Source organism: Protomyctophum bolini, assembly GCF_963924005.1.
Source record: "Protomyctophum bolini genome assembly, chromosome: 17".
Classification (NCBI taxonomy): Eukaryota; Metazoa; Chordata; class Actinopteri; order Myctophiformes; family Myctophidae; genus Protomyctophum; species Protomyctophum bolini.
This window is the reverse complement of record NC_137878.1, coordinates 7,966,752-7,984,703: the sequence shown is the minus strand read 5'-3', so window position 1 is coordinate 7,984,703 and position 17,952 is coordinate 7,966,752. Positions and strand designations below refer to the sequence as shown.

General features: G+C 44.6%; 2 protein-coding genes across 3 annotated transcripts; one reads left to right on the top strand and one right to left on the bottom strand.

The window, feature by feature from the left end:
* Positions 1-143: 143 nt before the first annotated feature.
* On the bottom strand, positions 144-15,324 carry LOC308332427 (uncharacterized protein). 2 transcript variants are annotated; one of them, XM_080788324.1, is made up of 18 exons: positions 15,263-15,324; positions 13,698-13,808; positions 13,130-13,242; positions 11,368-11,502; positions 10,409-10,453; positions 10,090-10,116; positions 8,019-8,090; positions 7,494-7,556; positions 7,275-7,301; positions 7,121-7,165; positions 6,531-6,566; positions 6,279-6,359; positions 5,748-5,844; positions 4,313-4,452; positions 3,384-3,503; positions 2,437-2,560; positions 1,009-1,111; positions 144-351 (listed from the first exon to the last, which is right to left on the bottom strand). In XM_080788324.1, exons 2-18 carry the CDS (start codon positions 13,798-13,800, stop codon positions 282-284), a joined length of 1,401 nt encoding a protein of 466 aa, XP_080644450.1. In that variant the 5' UTR covers positions 13,801-13,808; positions 15,263-15,324; the 3' UTR covers positions 144-281. The 2 variants fall into 2 exon arrangements, with proteins under 2 accessions (XP_080644450.1, XP_080644451.1); XM_080788325.1 differs by having other exon boundaries at positions 145-351; positions 13,130-13,239.
* A 982-nt stretch (positions 15,325-16,306) lies between these two features.
* Positions 16,307-16,735, top strand: LOC308331572 (protein cornichon homolog 1-like; the record flags this gene model as incomplete). Its single annotated transcript, XM_080787056.1, has 1 exon — positions 16,307-16,735. The coding sequence occupies one exon, from the start codon at positions 16,307-16,309 to the stop codon at positions 16,733-16,735; it is 429 nt and encodes a 142-aa protein (XP_080643182.1).
* Between the last annotated feature and the right edge of the window lie 1,217 nt (positions 16,736-17,952).

The following is a 17,952-nucleotide window of genomic DNA, read 5'->3' as shown; positions in this document are numbered from 1 at the left end:
TAGCATTACGTTATGCTTTAGCTATTTAAAAATAGCAGATCTACAAGCTCATAGCGCGCCACCGAGTGGCGCGCTACGAGCTTGTAGGTCTGCTATTTTTGAAAAATCGAAGAGCGACTGACATAGAAGGATGTAGAAGACATTTTTAGAATCTGATCTCAGGTCAGAATGGGTTAATCAGCACACACCTTAAGCAGTATATTAAGCCTGCCCAAAGAACAAAGGGTTGGACACGCAGCATCTCGTGTAGCTGCCGTTGTTGTTGTCTTCCATGCTGGGGCTCAGGTGTAGTACTTGCAGCCGGTGGAGTCGATGAGGCAAGAGTCGGTGCATCGGAGCTGCCCAAAGGACCTGAGGAACACAGTATATACGCCGTCATTGCTTGCTTTCACATTTTCATTCACACAGACATCCAGGTGTGTCGCTATATATAAGCGCTATATACGCAGACAACGCAACTGCGTTTATGGGGCCCAGTCGAGGCATTTGACTGAGGCACACGACACGGCCGCCCACCCATTCCGTTGGTCAAATAAATGAACCCCCGCTGACCAGCCTGCTGGTATAGGGGGGCGGCCTACTGGCGTCTAGTTACGCGGCTACAGATACACCTCTGTAATGTCAGGGTCTTTGCTCTATATTTTTTGATGTCTCTTGAGACAACTTGTGTGTGTTTTGGCATTATATTACTAATATGTAATTGAAATGAAACTGAATTGCAGTGGTGGATGTGCCATTTAATACGGCACCCCCCAGGAGCAGTTGGTTAAGTGTCTTGCTCAGGGACTTTTTGACACCCTTTGACAGACTGGGTGTTCCAGGGGGCAAACTGGCAACCTTTCCGATTACCAGGGACACCACTACACTGACTATAGTCATCAGCACCGTATTTCTTGTGCAGGTTGCCACTATAGGCCCAGGAAGTCAATACCCGAATATCTTTGGGTAAAAAAAAAAAAAAACTTGTTTATGTGTATTTGCATTGTGTCAGAGACAGTGTATACGCACCCAGGTAGATATGATTTGCAGGTCTGGTAACCAAAGTCCTTGCCGTCACACTCTTCCATGCCGGCGTGCCTATAGCCATCTCCACAGAACGCCCATTTACAATCTTGGAGGGATAGAGGTGGAAGGAGATTTAGAGATCAGAGGGACGAGAGAGAGTATACTGTAGATAGAAAGACGTTACTAATTGCCTTGGCACTCCTGCGTCTTACGTCGGCGCCAATGCAGCACTTTTTTCCTGCTAATTTAATTGAGTTGAGAGGTAGGTGTGAGACAGGTTGACACAAAGGGCAGGATTAATGAAGATGTGGTCAGGGAGGTCTCGCTGTGCTTAGTCACAACCTCGGTAGAAAGATATGGAAGGTTGGGTGGTATCTCTTTTTCATAATAGCCTACTATCCATTTCTGACATTTACAGTTTATATATACGTACAGTATACGACTAACATGATCGCGCACCCTCTGCCCCTCCACTCCCCTCTTCACCGGTTCGTCCATGATGAGTTCTCTCCTGTGGCCTTCTGCCATGCCCCATGTGCCCATGAGTGAGCTCACCTGTGGTTGCCAACTGAGTCTGGTCTGGCTGACAAGCCCAGAGACAATAAAGACTGTGTGCAAGGTGGTTTGTTTGTAGGTTTGTAAGTGAGGTGTGTAATGATTATCAGTAGTGTTACTCAAGTCTCCTGAGTTCCTTGTTTGGAGTCCTATAACAACACCAATCCCTGACAATGACAGTATTTGTGTTAAAAAAACGAAATGCTGGCATGCTGGTGATAGAAGTCCTTGTAGCATGTGCATTGTGACATTTTCTAGCCTACAATGATGTCTAATTGTAGGCTAGATTGGCTTTAGAGTTTAGACAAGTCTGGCTGGGTTTGAATACATAATATGTATTCAAATATCACGGTGTTCTTTGTTAGATTCAGCATGCTTCAGCACAGCTCAATCTAGTCCTGACATGACATGTCAAGTAAGTAAGTAAGTAAGTAAGTAAGTAAGTAAGTAAATAAGTAACTAATAAGGCACTTTTCAAAACAAAGTTACAAAGTGCTGTACAGTAAAAACAACAATATAAACAATCAAGTTAAAACGAGGCACAAAGGAGCAAACGCAACAAAGAATAAGAGCAGAGACATACATTGACAACAATGATGGTCAAAATAAAAGTTTACAAGACAAAATGTAACCTAAATAAGTGCGTTTTTAACAAGACTTTGAAACCTTTGAAACAGACTCTGAAAGGGGTAGGGCGTTCCACAGTGTGGGAGCAACCACTGTAAAAGGCCCGCCGGTCCCCCTTGGTTTTCAGTTTTTGTCACAGGAATATTCAGGAGGCCTTTGTTTTTCAGAGGACCTGAGAGGTCTTACATTTGGTTTTGCCACCAGTAAGTCTGTGATATAAACTGAGGAGTTGAGTGATACGGAACTCACTGAGACAAGTATCTGTGACAATCTTGTTGCCGTCGTCACACTCTTCCTGGGCCTGGACCTTCCCGTCCCCGCACACTCCCACTCTCTCCGGAACCTTCTCTGTGGACTGGAATGGCTGGAATGGCTATACGTTAACAGAACACAGGCAGTGGTTTACTGGATATCTTGTGGCTTGATAAGTGGGGTGATTAGAATTATACAATCAATTGTATTGTTCTTATGAGGAATTGTTTCAGCACAGAAACCAGAAATATGGAAATATGAATCTAGAGTCGACAAACTAGACAACAAAATATGACTACTGTTTTATAGAATCGATTCATAATATTGCACTGAATAGGCCTACAACATTTTACTTTGTTCACATGCTCGTCGTCTGTGTTTCTTTGGTTAGAAGCCGAGTTAGCCACAATGATTGACAACAACGTCAACTGCTTTGCTACTATTTTGATTGCTACTATTTGATCGGCTTAGCCTGCCGCTTTGGTAACGCCCCCATCCCAGAAACGGCATTTTTTTTGTAGCCCCAGTGTTCTATTTAACATTGCTCATTTATATTTCACCGTAAGTAAAATTGTGTTATTTGTTGTTTTGTATGTGTGATCATGTTGTACTCAGGGCGTCTATGCAAAAGAGAGCATAATTATGCTCTCAATGGTCTTCACTGATTAAATAAAGGTCAAGATCTGTAAACAAGTATGTGTGATTCAGTTGTTAAGGTGTGTTTGATTCATAATAATGATCATATCTAATGCACTTTTCATAGGCCTGCATAATAAAGCTCAAAGTATACTTCACAAAAGTTCACATTGAGAACAGTGAACATGAAAACAGTTTGAAGCTGTGCCACCACAGCTAATAAGCTCAGCACAATGCAGCTAATTGTTTGTGTTTGATGTGGGTCTGATTGGTTTGGTGCAGTGCAGTAGAGTATAGCTCCAGTATACCTGTATGGGCTTCCATCCATCTTTATCTTTGAAGTAAAGGGACCGCTGGTCCTTTCTGAATGCAATGGCATTGTCTGTTTGCAGCTGGTCCAACTCCTCCTCGCTGCTCACCACAAATATCTACACATGCACGCACATGCACACGCGCGCGCACACGCACACAGTCACACACACACACACACACACACACACACACACACACACACACACACACACACACACACACACACACGTCACACACATTGTATATGCCCAGCCTACTCTCATGGAGGTGATAAGCCTTGCTTGTTGACATTAATGATAATGCATTTAGTCAAAGTGTCGTTTGCAATTTCAGTATCCAAAATATTCCACCCCATTTGAGTGGATCAGATTTGGATCCTGGGTAGTTCAAAACACTGGATGGGGATGACATTTATATCCGATCTGTGATAATAGAATTATCTCAGCCAATGCTGATTAAATATAGAGTTTTGAACATAGAATATCTTTAACACCCATTTGTCGTTGCAGTATACAGATAGAAACTCCAGATGTCCAACACCATTACTTTTAATGGTAACAAAGAAAAATGGATGTTCCAAAGTCTCCAATGTAGTTATTTTGATATATTTAGATTCCTGTTAATACTTTTCTTTAGCTCACACACTGAACAAGTTTGACTTTTCAAAATTGTTTCAAAAATAGCTAAAAACAGCCCATCTAAGAGCTTGTCGCAAGCTATATTTGTCACAAATGTGAGCTTGTAGATCAGCTATTTTTGCTACTTTTGCACAACCCTCTTGTATGATAGTAGTAGGGCATTACTTTACAAAACAAAACCTGAAAAATTGAAATATGGAGGACAAGGATTCAGCCTGACAGCAACGACATGTTAGTTATGTTTTTATGTGTATAATGTTTAGTGCTTTGTGTGGTTGAGGTCTTACTGCGGGCACTTTGTTGTTGTTCCCCCGTTGAGTGATGCTTCCATAGGGGGCGCTACCGGCCCCAGGAATGAACTCACAGTCACAGCGTCCGGGGGGTCCCGACACACCCTTCTCTCCCTTCTCCCCGACCAGGTAGAGACCTGCGGGGCACACACACACACACACACACACACACACACACACACACACACACACACACACACACACACACACACACACACACACACACACACACACACACACACACACCACCAGTTGTCTACACAATTTATAGAAGAATTGTTATTCTCATCAACGTTTGCCAAAAGCATGGAATTGTAGACAAAATCTTATCCAACGTCAACTAACAACTAAAATATTCTTTAGTTTTGGGTCTGAGAAGCTAAATCTCATCTAATGGTGGTCCGTGGCTCAAAAGCTGAATGAATAAAAAGGGTTGAAAACCACTGTGTTATAGGTAATCACCTGTTGATATTACGGCATATTAGGGAATAAATTATAACAAAACACTGAGTGTCACGGGGCAACACGTGCCCTATAAAGACACATGAAACTGCTTTCTATAACATGCAAGGACTAATGTTTTAAACTTGTGTAGGGAAAACTGTATTCACTGATTGTTTGCTAATTGTCTCTCCTGCACTGCTGGTGGCATTTCCCTTGATTTAGGAAGGGGTCAAGTGCTATGCTGGGGAGGGGTGTTTCTCCTTATGCTTTGAGTAATTGTCATTGAGTTTTCATTCTGATTTATACTTGTTTAATTGTAACACATTATTGAGAATGTTTAGGTTACTGTTTATTCAGGGTGTTGTTGATGGAAGTATTTATATTAGTGAAGTATTTGAGAAGAAATGGTGCTAATTGAGTCTGTGCCCAGTGGTGGGATCCACTCCTATTTAAAGGAGGCTGCAGGGACAGGCTAGTTAGTTAGAAGTGGGCAATGACACAGGTAACATCCCTGAGGGAGAGCTACAGGGCCTTGTGTGATCAAGGTACAGCCTGAAGAGAGCTCTTAGCCAGTTGGGTTTTGTTCGTAGTGTTTGCTCAAGTGTTCATTTCATTTCTCAGTATTATTATTATTATTGTTATTTCCCTGGTTTCACACTGTTGAATCTGTACTCGACTTTGGTGGAGGAGTTTGGGGAAAATAAACGCCCTTAACTACAATTTGGAGCCTTGTCCGTTCGGGCAACTTCACACTGAGTATCAAACCAATGTGTAACATTTTGGTTGTGTGTAATACTGTGTGGTACTAAGCTGGCAGTAGCTTGCTCACAATAATGTGTCTATGCAGCTTTTGGTGGGCAAGGCTGCTGCAATGGCTTTCCAATAGAGGGGATTTTAGGATCATTCTGAATCTGGTCACAGTTTGGGCAAGGGTTTGCAGCTGCGTGTGCAACGTGCGTGCTTGCGTGTGCGTGTCTGTGTGTGTTACCTGAGGCAGGTAGACCAGGGGGCCCAGGGTGCCCAGTGGGCCCTGCTTGTCCAGTGGGACCCATGGCCCCGGTGGATCCAGTGTGGCCCTTCGTGCCCTGTACAAAACACACACACACAACGTGACGTATGACTTATGATTTGTATGGCGCTGCCACTTGTGCATATCTGGGATATACTCTAGTAGGGTGTGTTTGTGTGTGAAATGCGTGCGCGTGCGTGTGTGTGTGTGTGTGTATGCGTGCGAGCGTGTGTGTGTATTCTTAGAGGATCTAAGACTCTGGGAGAGCCCTCTTCTCCCGTGGAGGTCTATAGTTAGCGCAGGGAGTCAAAAGGCTGTGTGACTGAATTAGCCTGTTTGGCAGTCTGCTCTTCTCAGGAGTCGTTTAGTGCTGGGTTCGGGGTTAATTGATGCCAGTGGGTGAAAGAGGGCCCCGCCAGGAACTGTGTGGAATGTGAAAGCCCCCCACCCCCCCCGACACACACACACACACACACCTTTGCGCACAACCACAGACACGCGAGCATTCACCTGTTTTCCTCGTTTTCCCGGTCGTCCAGTTGGCCCTCTCTTTCCCGAGACACCTGGCTCTCCCTTTGGCCCCATCTCACCCTGGTGGGAGAGGACGGGAAACCGTGACAATCTCCTCATTAATTAAATCAATATCAAAATTACATGAAATGACACGATAACATGGATTTCACTTACATTATCAAGTAACACACAGATGGCCGCTTTTAAAGCTCATTCAAAACAAATAACATGAATATTGACGACACCTACCTTCTGTCCAAGCATCCCAGGAAGACCAATGGACCCCTGAATAAAGCAGAGAGAGAGAGAGAGAGAGAGAGAGAGAGAGAGATGGAAAGTGCTCTAGTCTATATCAAGGGTGGGCAACTTTGACGATGGAGAGGGCCACTATAGTCCCACACTCACTCCAGAGGGTCACATTGCATATTACTAATGTAGCAAAAAATAGCCAATCTTCAAAGCTTTTGAGCCTGTAGATTTGATATAGTAATTCTTTTACTATTTTTGAATAGGAATTTTTATTTAATCTCAAATGCATTTAGTTATACTTAGCCTATGTTCACTTTATGAACGTCGTAGATACAAATACATTGGACATACAAAATGACAATAACATTTACATTTTAAGCTCCTGATATAGATGCGGGTCATGTTTGGAATTGTAACAGCTGAAATCAATTCTATATCAGTATTGCGATATTAACCTGTGGGCCGCATTGAGTGAAGTCATGTGGCCCGCGGCCGGGCCGCCAATTGACCATGTATGGTATACACAATCCAGGAATGTTCTAATGAACTCGCACAACTTTTGTTTTTTACAGAAAAACACCTGTACCAACCTTATCCCCCTTTGGTCCCGGCAGTCCGAGGTCACCCCGCCCTCCCTTTCAAGAATGAATAGGGGGAAAGGGATTGAAAAAAGGTCAAACAAAGGTCAAAAAGTTGACGATAATTATGACTTAACACCCCCCATACATACCACCATGAGCTTACTTTATCTCCCTTGTAGCCGGGCAAACCCTGACGAGAAGAATAAAACAAAATATATGTCATTCGAACAATCATTAAAACAGTGATGTCTCGCTTCATCTACTGTATGTACAGTACGTTAGTGACTGTTTAGACTTTCGTGTGTGTGTGTGTGTGTGTGTGTGTGTGTGTGTGTGTGCATGCGTGCGTGCATTGTGCGTGTCGTGCGTGTGTTATGCTAACCTTTGTCCCTGGTGGTCCTCTCAAACCAGGTAATCCCATGAGTCCTGGGTCTCCTTTGTCTCCCTGAATACAGTAAACGCGTGAAATTAAATGAAGTGCCACACAAGTAAGTAATCCCCCACCACATCCCAGCATGTTCCCCCCCTTCCTGTCTCTGTGAATTAGCATCCCTATTTTGTGAATTAGGCATGTGCAGAATTGTACTGAAATTTCAAAAGGATTACCGGTAAATCTGTAAAACAAAAACCTTTTTAAAAAATCGCAAAAAATGGCTGCTTCCTTTCTCAACCATAGGTGAAAAATATTCACAAATATTTAAAAAAAAATGTTGTAATAATATATCCCCATTGGTCTATAAATAGCAAAAGTAGCCAATTTACAATTTCACAACTGACGCGATGTGATCCATCGTGAGCTTGCAGATTTGCTATTTTAGTATATAGGCCATAAGTGGTCAAATAAAATGAAAATGTAACTAGAATCATTTATATATATATATGTTTTTATAAATACATAAAAACTCACTTTTGGTCCATCTGATCCAGGCCATCCGGGCAGTCCTTGTTTCCCTGGGAGACCTGGCGCTCCGGTGCGACCCTATATGGCGACACAGTAGCCAATGAGAAGAAGCCGCGCAATTTACCGCTACATCGTATGCGATGTTACTAATCCATTGTGTTGTTAAATGTAGCATGGGCATAATAATCTTGTTTAGATTGTCAGTGGAGGAATGAGGATGGCGAGCGATAGGGGTGTATAAAAAAAATCGATTCGAATTAGAATCGCGATTCCCGTTGTGAACGATTCAAAATCGATTCATAATTTCCCAAAAAATCGATCTTTTTTTCTGCTTACAGTTACAGTTTTCACTACATGGTGTTTGTGATATGAAATGTAAAGCTTAATCTAAATCACAGTAAACATCATGCCTTCAGTCATTTTCAAGTTACTGTAGTCAGCAGTAGCACTAGTCGCTTCAGACCAGCGCAGCTGTATTGCATTGTAGTATTGAATCGATTTTGAATCGAATCGTGACCCCAAGAATCGAATCGAATCGTGGGACACCCAAAGATTCACAGCCCTAGTGAGCGAGCACCATGTTTGTCAAGTGTGCATATCTTCTTGCGTTAGGCTCACGACACCTCCAGAGGTCTTAGGAATGCTGGCATCACAAAACCACCCGCCCTTTGTGCAGCAACTGTCCACACTGACCAATTTCGTCTTGCATACGGATTACACCGACAACGTATGTCTTATTAACGTCAATATCACCTCCTGTAATATGTCTAACCAACATTAACATGTCCTCCTGTAATACTAATATCACCACCTGTCTGTTATAAATAATTCAGCCACTTCCGGACCTTGGATATAGTTGGCTGAGCCAGGTACTACTTTCTTGCAGAAATGTTTACTTGCAGTCAAATTGTTGTTTAAGAACTTTGGGGTACATTTTAATTGGGATATACATCTATGTTTTTCCATGTTGCTAATATTTGGCAACCGTACGTCGGGCCTAACAGTGCCCCTCAGCTGTTCTAAAATCACCATGGCCCGGTGAAGCTTATTGCTTTTAAACCAACGTCACATCCTTTAACAAGGAAGAGACACTGTAGGATACAGGTGTTATTCGGACTCCCCCCTAACCCGTTGGAATGAGAAGATCCACACACGCAGCACAGTTACCGCTATAACCGCGCAGTCAGCCTCCTATAGATACACCTGCAGAAGTAGCCATTCCATGCTCTCATTTAGCTGCCTTTCAAAGGAGCAGTGGGCGTCCAGAGCCAGCGGACCCTTGCTTGCTGTGCAGAGAGTGATTTATCACGGGGTGAGAGCCGAAGCACTTAGGAAGATTAGAGTGGTGCAGTGCTGGACTGGAGGACCCGATCAGCAGGGCTGCATCGTAACATGGGGAGGGCTAATGGATCTAGGCCAAGAAGGAGAGAGGAGGGAGGGAGGAGGGGGATGATGAGGAGAGAAAGGAAGCATATGAGAGGGAATAGGAGGAGGGGGTCGGGATGAGATGGTAACTGATTTATACTTACAGTATAGTTTGCGCACCGGCGCTGCACGCTCAAAATCTGAGATCTGCAAGCTCTCAACGCATCGCGGCATTGCATGCGTCGTGAGTTTGCAGATTGGCTATGTGTCCAAAAGAGAGGGTGGTAGAGTTGAGAGGACCAACAGGGGAGAAATGGTAGGGGAGATGAAGGCAGATGAGAAGGGCATAATAAAGAGTGATATGAATTCAACGTTGTAAGGATCACTTCAGCCTTGCCGTGTAGGGGGGGTAAGAGACTGTTTAGAAAGACGGAATGAGAGAGGAGAAGGGTGCACCGACGGTCAAGGATGCTTAACAATCTGACTTTAGTACGTATAGGTGTGAAATGTTTGATGATGAAGTGTAAAACCTTCATCACATCAACAATCAGAACACATCCCAACGAACGAACGACAGGCAGTGAATGGCGGATGGAGGAGGCGGGGGTAGAGATAGTCCGGATCCCATTAAAACGAAGGACAAGGAGCGAGGGGACAAGTGAGGACGAAAAGGGATGAGCGCAGGGGAGCGAGAGAGGGAAGAGTGGCTCACCTTTGACCCTGGACGTCCAATTTCTCCCTAGACGAGAGGACAAACGAGGAGAGAGAGGAGACACACGCTCGTTAGAGCCCAAGGCAGACAAGGACACAAACATAATTTATTTTCTGATATAATGGAGGCGTATCACAAGAGAGAAGCAAACAAGTACACACACACGCGCGCGCACACACACGCACACGCATGCACACGCACACGCACACGCACGCACAGAGAGAGAGAGATGTAGAGGTAAAGAGAGATGCATGCGCATAAGCAATTGCAGTGTGATGCACGCACACAGACACACACACACACACACACACACACAAACCTTCTCCCCTTTCGGTCCTGTTATGCCAGGCAATCCGCCATGTCCCTGAAAAATGAAACCCAATTTATACACGGCTCACATATCCCCACTGAGCACTCGGCTTGTACAGACAGATCAATGCTAAACAGTTTAACTGTTTTCATTTATAGACACACTTAACAATATCCCCATATCTGCCGTCTAATAGATGCTAATATTACACTGATTGCATAATCTGATAAAGGCAGGGTCAAATGAAATCGATGAGGTAGGATCATCGTCCAAAGCAAGGACACGTTGAATACTCCAAAAAAAAGTTAAAGAAAAACTTCTCAGCATCTCAAATTTAAATCTCAAGACACTTTTGTCCCTTTACATTGTGTGCATCGATGCATGGCTTGAGTATAACAAGGAAATCAAACCAATTTGAGAGTATTTAGGACGCAGGGTCAGACAGAAAACCAACATTTCGGCTATGAAGCCTTCTTCAGGGAACGGATCATTCGGTCCATATCCCTGTATGTCATGATCTGTATACTCTGTCTGTTGCATACTATTATTTTGTAGTGATGTCCTAGTGTCTCCTGTTTTGCCTACTGTTTCCTGACTTGTCTAACCTTGTGATTAGTCTAGTTTTCTCCACATGTGTCCTGTTAAGTCTCCTGGCCAATCCCTGTGTTGATTATCAGTTGAGTTCACCTGTGTCCTTGTGTATTTATAACCCCCTGATCTCAGTGTTTCCTTGATAGTTCATTGTGGTTACGTGTCTCTTGTCTTGACACCTATAGTGTGCTTCCAGTCTCTTCATTTGTATTTCTAGTTTTTTAGTTATTCAACATTTTGAACCGACCTGCTCTGCCTCGGTGCCCCTGTCTCCTCTCCTGCTGCATTTGGGTGCAACTATAGCTCTCCTGACTTGAACCGTGACAATATATTGAAAAGAATGTTCTTTCATCCTGAGGTGGGCTCTTTGGGCTTACCTCTGGACCCTCGGGACCGGCAGGACCTGGTGGTCCAGGGGAACAGCCCGGTGATGTCACGGGTGTATGCGTCTGCTCCTCCACCTCCACCTCCACTGCTACGACAATGCCAGGTTCCAGCAGGCTGTACTCTCCCTTTAACCAGACAGCATAAACATAACAACAACCTCCAGTGAATAACTCCATATAGCACAGAATAGGGGCACAGTTCAGGCCAAGGTTCAGAATTGGGTCAATAATAAATACAAAAATCACACTCGTGTGAACGAGAGTGACGATAAGATGATGATAAGAGCACCTCTTATCATCATACATCATCTCATTCCGGCCAATCAGAATTTGCGCCCTCACCTTCGTCTTCAATGTTTGTGTTGTGTTTGTGTGGTAATTTGATGTTTGTGTTAGGACAAAGTTTCAGCTTGTGCACACACACACTAAAAGCTGGACTCTAGCGCCCCTCAAATCACACCCGTGTGAAGTGAGGGGCGCACTTATCATCATACGTCATACATGCATACATGCATCATCTCATTCTGGCCAATCACAATTTGCGTCCTCACTTTTGTCTTCAATGTTTGTGTTTACACACTTTGTCTTCAATGTTTGTGTTTGTGAGGGGTTACCGTTGGCACCCCTCAAAGATATACACACAGTCATAGAGACCTAAATTAAATGGGTCCATTAACCATGTCCAGCTAAAACAAATCTCTTCGTTGAAAAGAGATTTGGTGTGGTGGGAGGTATATAGGTACCGTCACCCATAATCCATCTCGCCCTCCATTCTTCCCGCCGACCGCTCGGTGCGGCCGTTCTTGTATTCTTTATTTTGTTTTACTGAGAATAAGGTTAGAAATACGTTTAGACAGAGTTAGGCATAGTTTTACCGGGGTTAAGTTTAGGCATAGTTTTACTGTGGTTAAGTGTAGGAATAGGGTTAGGTTTAGGCATAGTTTTACTGTGGTTAAGTTTAGGTATAGGGTTAGGTTTAGGCATAGTTTCACTGTGGTTAAATGTAGGTATAGGGTTAGGTTTAGGCATAGTTTTACTGGGGTTAAGTTTAGGTATAGGGTTAGGTTTAGGCATAGTTTTACTGTGGTTAAATGTAGGTATAGGGTTAGGTTTAGGCATAGTTTTACTGTGGTTAAGTGTAGGTATAATATGGTTAGGTTTAGGCATAGTTTTACTGTGGTTAAGTTTAGGTATAGGATTAGGTTTAGGCATAGTTTTACTGGGGTTAAGTTTAGGAATAGGGTTAGGTTTAGGCATAGTTTTACTGTGGTTAAGTGTAGGTATAATATGGTTAGGTTTAGGCATAGTTTTTCTGAGGTTAAGGTTAGGAATAGGGTTAGGTTTAGGCATAGTTTTACTGTGGTTAAATGTAGGTATAGGGTTAGGTTTAGGCATAGTTTTACTGTGGTTAAGTGTAGGTATAATATGGTTAGGTTTAGGCATAGTTTTTCTGAGGTTAAGGTTAGGAATAAGGTTATATAGGTGTAACCCGTTTACTTAGGTTACTTCAGGAATGCCACGCTGACTCGCTGAGCAGTTCCGCCGGCTGCACGCCCAGGGGCGAGTTTATGGTAAATGGGCGACTCGTTTGGTATTCCTGAGGGACCCCAGTCAATGAATAGTTTAAGTAGTTAACAAATGCCGGTGTAGAGCCTTACAATGACTTGCCCATACTGTATGTGTGTGTCCGTGCGTGCGTGCACGTGCGTGTGTGTGCGTGTGTGTGCGTGTGTGTGTGTGTGTGTGTGCCTACAGGATCCCCGTGTGTCCACAGCTGCGGAGGTGGAGGGAACAGTGGAGGTGGAGGAAGGGACACGAGACAGCAGGGATCAAACCTCAGCGGATCGTCTTCCATCCCGAGAGCTGCTGCCAGACAGAGCGATCACAACACGCATTCACTTTAACCTGCATGCCGTCATCCAAAGGTGTGTGTGTGTGTGTGTGTGTGTGTGTGTGTGTGTGTGTGTGTGTGCGGGGCGCGGCGTGCTCATCATCATACATCATCACATTCCGGGCCAATCGCTTTTGGCGTCCTCAATTTTCTGTCCTCACTTTTTTATCATCAATTCCCGTGGCCCAGCCAATCAAAGCATCGCTACACACACACACACACACACACACACACACACATACACACACACACACAAAGCTGGGCATAGGAGGGGCTAATAGCGCCCCTCAAAAAGGTCCCGCATGATAATGTATAGTCCTGTAACTTCTGTCGTGATTTTGCATCGTGTATGTTATCCGGCTAAAATACAATTTCATTGCATTTAATTGAACCAAATTGAATTGAACTGGGAATGGTAACGGAAGCTTACCCAAGCGAGCAGCGAGGAAGGTGTCCATGACGGACGGGTGGGAGAAGGCCCACGCCGACCACAGGCACATGTGGACGGTCACCGCGCTCTGGATCTGCTTCATTCTGCCTCCTGCTCGGACACACACACACACACACACACACACACACACACACACACACACACACAGGAGGAGCTGTCACTCAACCTGTTCACTCTGGTTGCCCTGTTACTGTTGCATGCATTATGTGCAGCCTGCAGTGCAGTCACTATATGACCGGTGGGTGGGTCGGTGGGTGGGTGGGTGGGTGTGGGTAATGGGTATCCTCTTTCCTTACACCCTAGCCTACTACAACACAGTACACGCTACAGTGAGTGTATGAGGCAGTGAGGAACGCTTCTGTTTTAATCTCCTTAAAGCGACTGCCTTGTCTGTCAGTTTGTTTGTCTGTCTGTGCCTCTCTCTATCTATCTCCCCCCCCCTCCCCTCTCTCTCTTTATCGCTCTCTCTATCTCCCCACGCCTCTCTCTATCTCTCTCCCCCTCCACTCTCTCTCTCCCCCCTCTCTCTACCCCCCCTTGGACAATATAAACTTGCTGAAGCGCCACTGTCCACACACACACACCTCCAGGCTACAAGTGTGCATGCGCGCGCGCGCACACACACACACACACACACACACACACACACACACACACAGAGAGCAGATGCGATGCATCCACCACCACTGTAATTACAGCCGTGCGCCAACACGCCCCTCTCAGCTGTGCCCAGTACCAGAATTAGAAGCTGCATATGGGGGCATTATTTGCCAGGAGTCAAAACATGATAGTAGCCTAGCCGTGTACAGTAACAGCTTCATCAACAACAATACCTACCAACACCACAGGATTAATTACACATTAATTCACATTATCACTCATGGACCTTGCGTCCCGAGCTCATGCTTTTATGCCATTAATTGGGCATGCTTATTGGTATGAGAAAACGACGTGTTTACATTGCCAAAGCAAAAAAGTGGAACAAATCAATGCACAATCAAAACAAAATGTAGGCTATGTAGATTTGAAAGTCAGAATCTCCAATAAATGCATTTCTATTGCATATAGGCTATCAACTGTATAGACCAAGATCACTCGATGCAGATATAGTGTAGGAATACACACACAATGATTAGTCTTTAGGGGTGGTGGTTGTGTTCCATTTTGATATCCTTTAATAGCTGTCACAGCAGCTCACAAATCTTGCTGCTGTGTTCGCACATTGTTGTACTGCATGCATGGTGAATTGGTGGTGGTCTCTGGAGGCATTAAAGCACTTAAAACCAGGCCAACTAAAACACACCAGTGCATAACTGCATATAGGGTAGGCTACAACATGCCAGTCTCGTATAGCACGCATACAGTGCCATGCACGTAATATACAAAGATGCTGCGGTAGGCTACCATAGTAGTACCACGCTCAAACACCAGGCTCAGACCGTATGATATTATATAATTTCTTCTTCCCTTGGTAGCAGGAAAAAAAGCCTTTTGCTCAAAATAGCCTGCATGCATGCAAAGCAGATTTGTAGCCTATACCTTACCTTTGAATTACTCTCCCGCAGCCGTAGGCTTTACTGTCTGTCTGCAGTGCACACGCTGTGCGGTGTGTGGTGTGTGACTGTGTGACTGTCTGTACGTGGTGCTCGATCTCTGCCTGGTCAACTGCGGGTCCTGCTGTGTCTGAGAGACTGAGACATACAGTGTCTCTCAGCAGCTTAATCAATAGGACGATCCGTTTATCGACCGCTGTATTGATCTATACGGGTAAAATAACGTCACTCCATGTTGCACAGTTCCTTAATTTCCCCTCTGCCCAAGAGAGCGTCAAATCAACATTCAACATTATTTTTTATACAATGTGTATACCTGTTAATAAATACTTCAATCAGTCAATACAATTTGTGGCTAGGCTAATTGCTCTTAATTTATACATACAATACAATTATTATTATTATTAGACTAAGACTAAGAGAGAGAACCGTGTTATACCGAATTCAAAGTTGTTCGTGTTTTATGTTTTGTCTAATGCCGCCCTCTACTGGTTATGTCAGTCCATCCATGCACGGGGAAGTTGTCTTGATGACCTCATCCTCATCATGATCATCCCCACTGGTGTACCCAAAAAATAGTGCCCAGTTCTACCCCCAAATACCCCCAAAAAACCCAGTTAGTAGCCTATACCAGTTAAGTGGCCACCCGGTTCACTGGAAAAAATGGGCCCAATTCTCACAAGTGCCCAGTCCTATATATGGTTCAATGGTTACCTCAATACTTTAGCCAGTCATGTCAATGGCCTGTCGTCATCATCATCATCATCATCATCACCACCTCATCAACGCAACGTCATCATTGCCTCATCACTGTGCACTATTTAAGTGTCAACTAATTGCCAGAGTTTACTGCCTTTATAATTGCTTGCTTTGCTCACCTGGGAATTGGAATTTAATCTTCTCCTGGTGCATTGCGTTACCGTGTTTATCTTTATTTGGGTTTACAAATCCCGGACCTTATAAGCAAGCTCAGCCTTTTGAGGGACACCATATATACCTCAATCTCAAAGCAAAACCGGCCGGAGAACAAAAAAGATGGTCCTCACATTCGCCGCCTGTTGCTACATGGCCGCCGTGTTGCCCACGGTAGCCCTGGTCTCCCTCGCTCTGTGGCACGTGGTGTTCCTCCACGAGCTGAAGGTGGACCACAGGAACCCCATAGACCACTGCAAGACGCTGAACCCGCTCGTGCTCCCCGAGTACCTCGTCCACGTCTTCTGCGCCGCGTCCTGCGGCGCCGCCGAGTGGCTCACCCTGGGCTTCAACGCGCCCCTGCTGGCGCACCACGCCCGGAGCTACGCGGGCAGGCCCGTGATGAGCGGCCCGGGGCTGTACGACCCCACGACCATCACCAGGGCGGACGTCCTCGCGTACTACCAGCAGGAGGCCTGGGGCAAACTGGCCTTCTACCTCCTGTCGCTGTTCTTTCTCTACGTGCGGCTGTACTTTCTGCTGAGCACATAACATACGGTAAAGACTGAAAATATCCACTTTCTCAGCTCGGATTTTCTTGCTCTTCACGGTGCCATTATATTGTCTACTTACTCTACACCATAACGCATCGCACAACGCATCCCACCTCACCTCACAGCATTTCTGGTGGCAATATAGAATGAGTGCCCGCATGGTTATATAATATGACCTTTTGTCAACTAATGCCCACTTGGTCAGTGACATGACATCCTCCAGGACATGTTTGATGTTTGTCTGTTTACTAGACAACTTAGATGTTCAGGGTGCTACGTGGCCTTGCTTCTAATCACACTTAGATTTACAGCATTTCAAGTGGTCTCAAACTCTCCGCATACATACCCTATTATCATCTAATGCAGTGGTTGACTGTGGTTCCCAAACTGTGGCGCGTACCACAAGGGGTGCGTGACATGAAAAGGCTAATGGTGGTGCCATGGTTTTATTTTAAATATATTAACATATTATGATAATATGGCATATAGTATGCAGAATATGGCCTATGCTGCATACAGTATGTATGCCATATTGCATATTCAGGTTCATAATTCATATATGTGCATATAGGAAATATATGGCTCTATATAGCTTTATAGGCCTATGCAATTTTCTGGGGGGGTGCACCAGCTAGGTCGGGAGTTAACAGGGGGTGCATGGCCAAAAAGGTTTGGGAACCGCTGATCTAATGGATGGTGCAGGCCCATTCACCTTTATTTTCAGGCCAGCATCAGAGCATTACATCATGGATGTTACCGTTGTGACTTGGATTCCAATTTAGGCACAAATTGTAGCCTCGCAGTGGCCAGACGCGGGCCAATATAAGCCAATTAAGCCAGGCTATACACAAATCGGACTAGACCTTTTCAAAGAACCAAATGGGTTGCTTGAATCGGGCTGAAATCTTGCCCAAATAGGGAGTCATATACAGTAGTATTCATAATATAGTTATGTCAGAGATGATGGGTGTCATAGACTGTCCGCCGAGGTCCAAGCTGTTATTAGTCCAACTGTCTTAAAAAGAATCACACCCTATGTGAAGTGAGGGGCGCCCTTATCATCGTACATCATCGTGATGTAAAAATAGACACTATTTGCTCAGACACTATGGCGTAAACTTCTCCATTCATTGTCAATGGGAATTCAATGTTTGTGTAGGACGAAGAACATAATACACTAAGTCTATGGACTTTTAATGTTTGGCACATTCATGC

Coding starts and splice junctions, on each gene's coding strand:
- LOC308332427 (XM_080788324.1), bottom strand. CDS start 13,800: ATGAAGCAGATCCAGAGCGCGGTGACCGTCCACATGTGCCTGTGGTCG. Junction 6,567..7,120: donor CGGGACCAAAGGGGGATAAG/GTTGGTACAGGT, acceptor TGCTTTATTCAG/GGGTCCATTGGTCTTCCTGG. Junction 3,504..4,312: donor ACAACAACAAAGTGCCCGCA/GTAAGACCTCAA, acceptor GTGCATGTGTAG/ATATTTGTGGTGAGCAGCGA.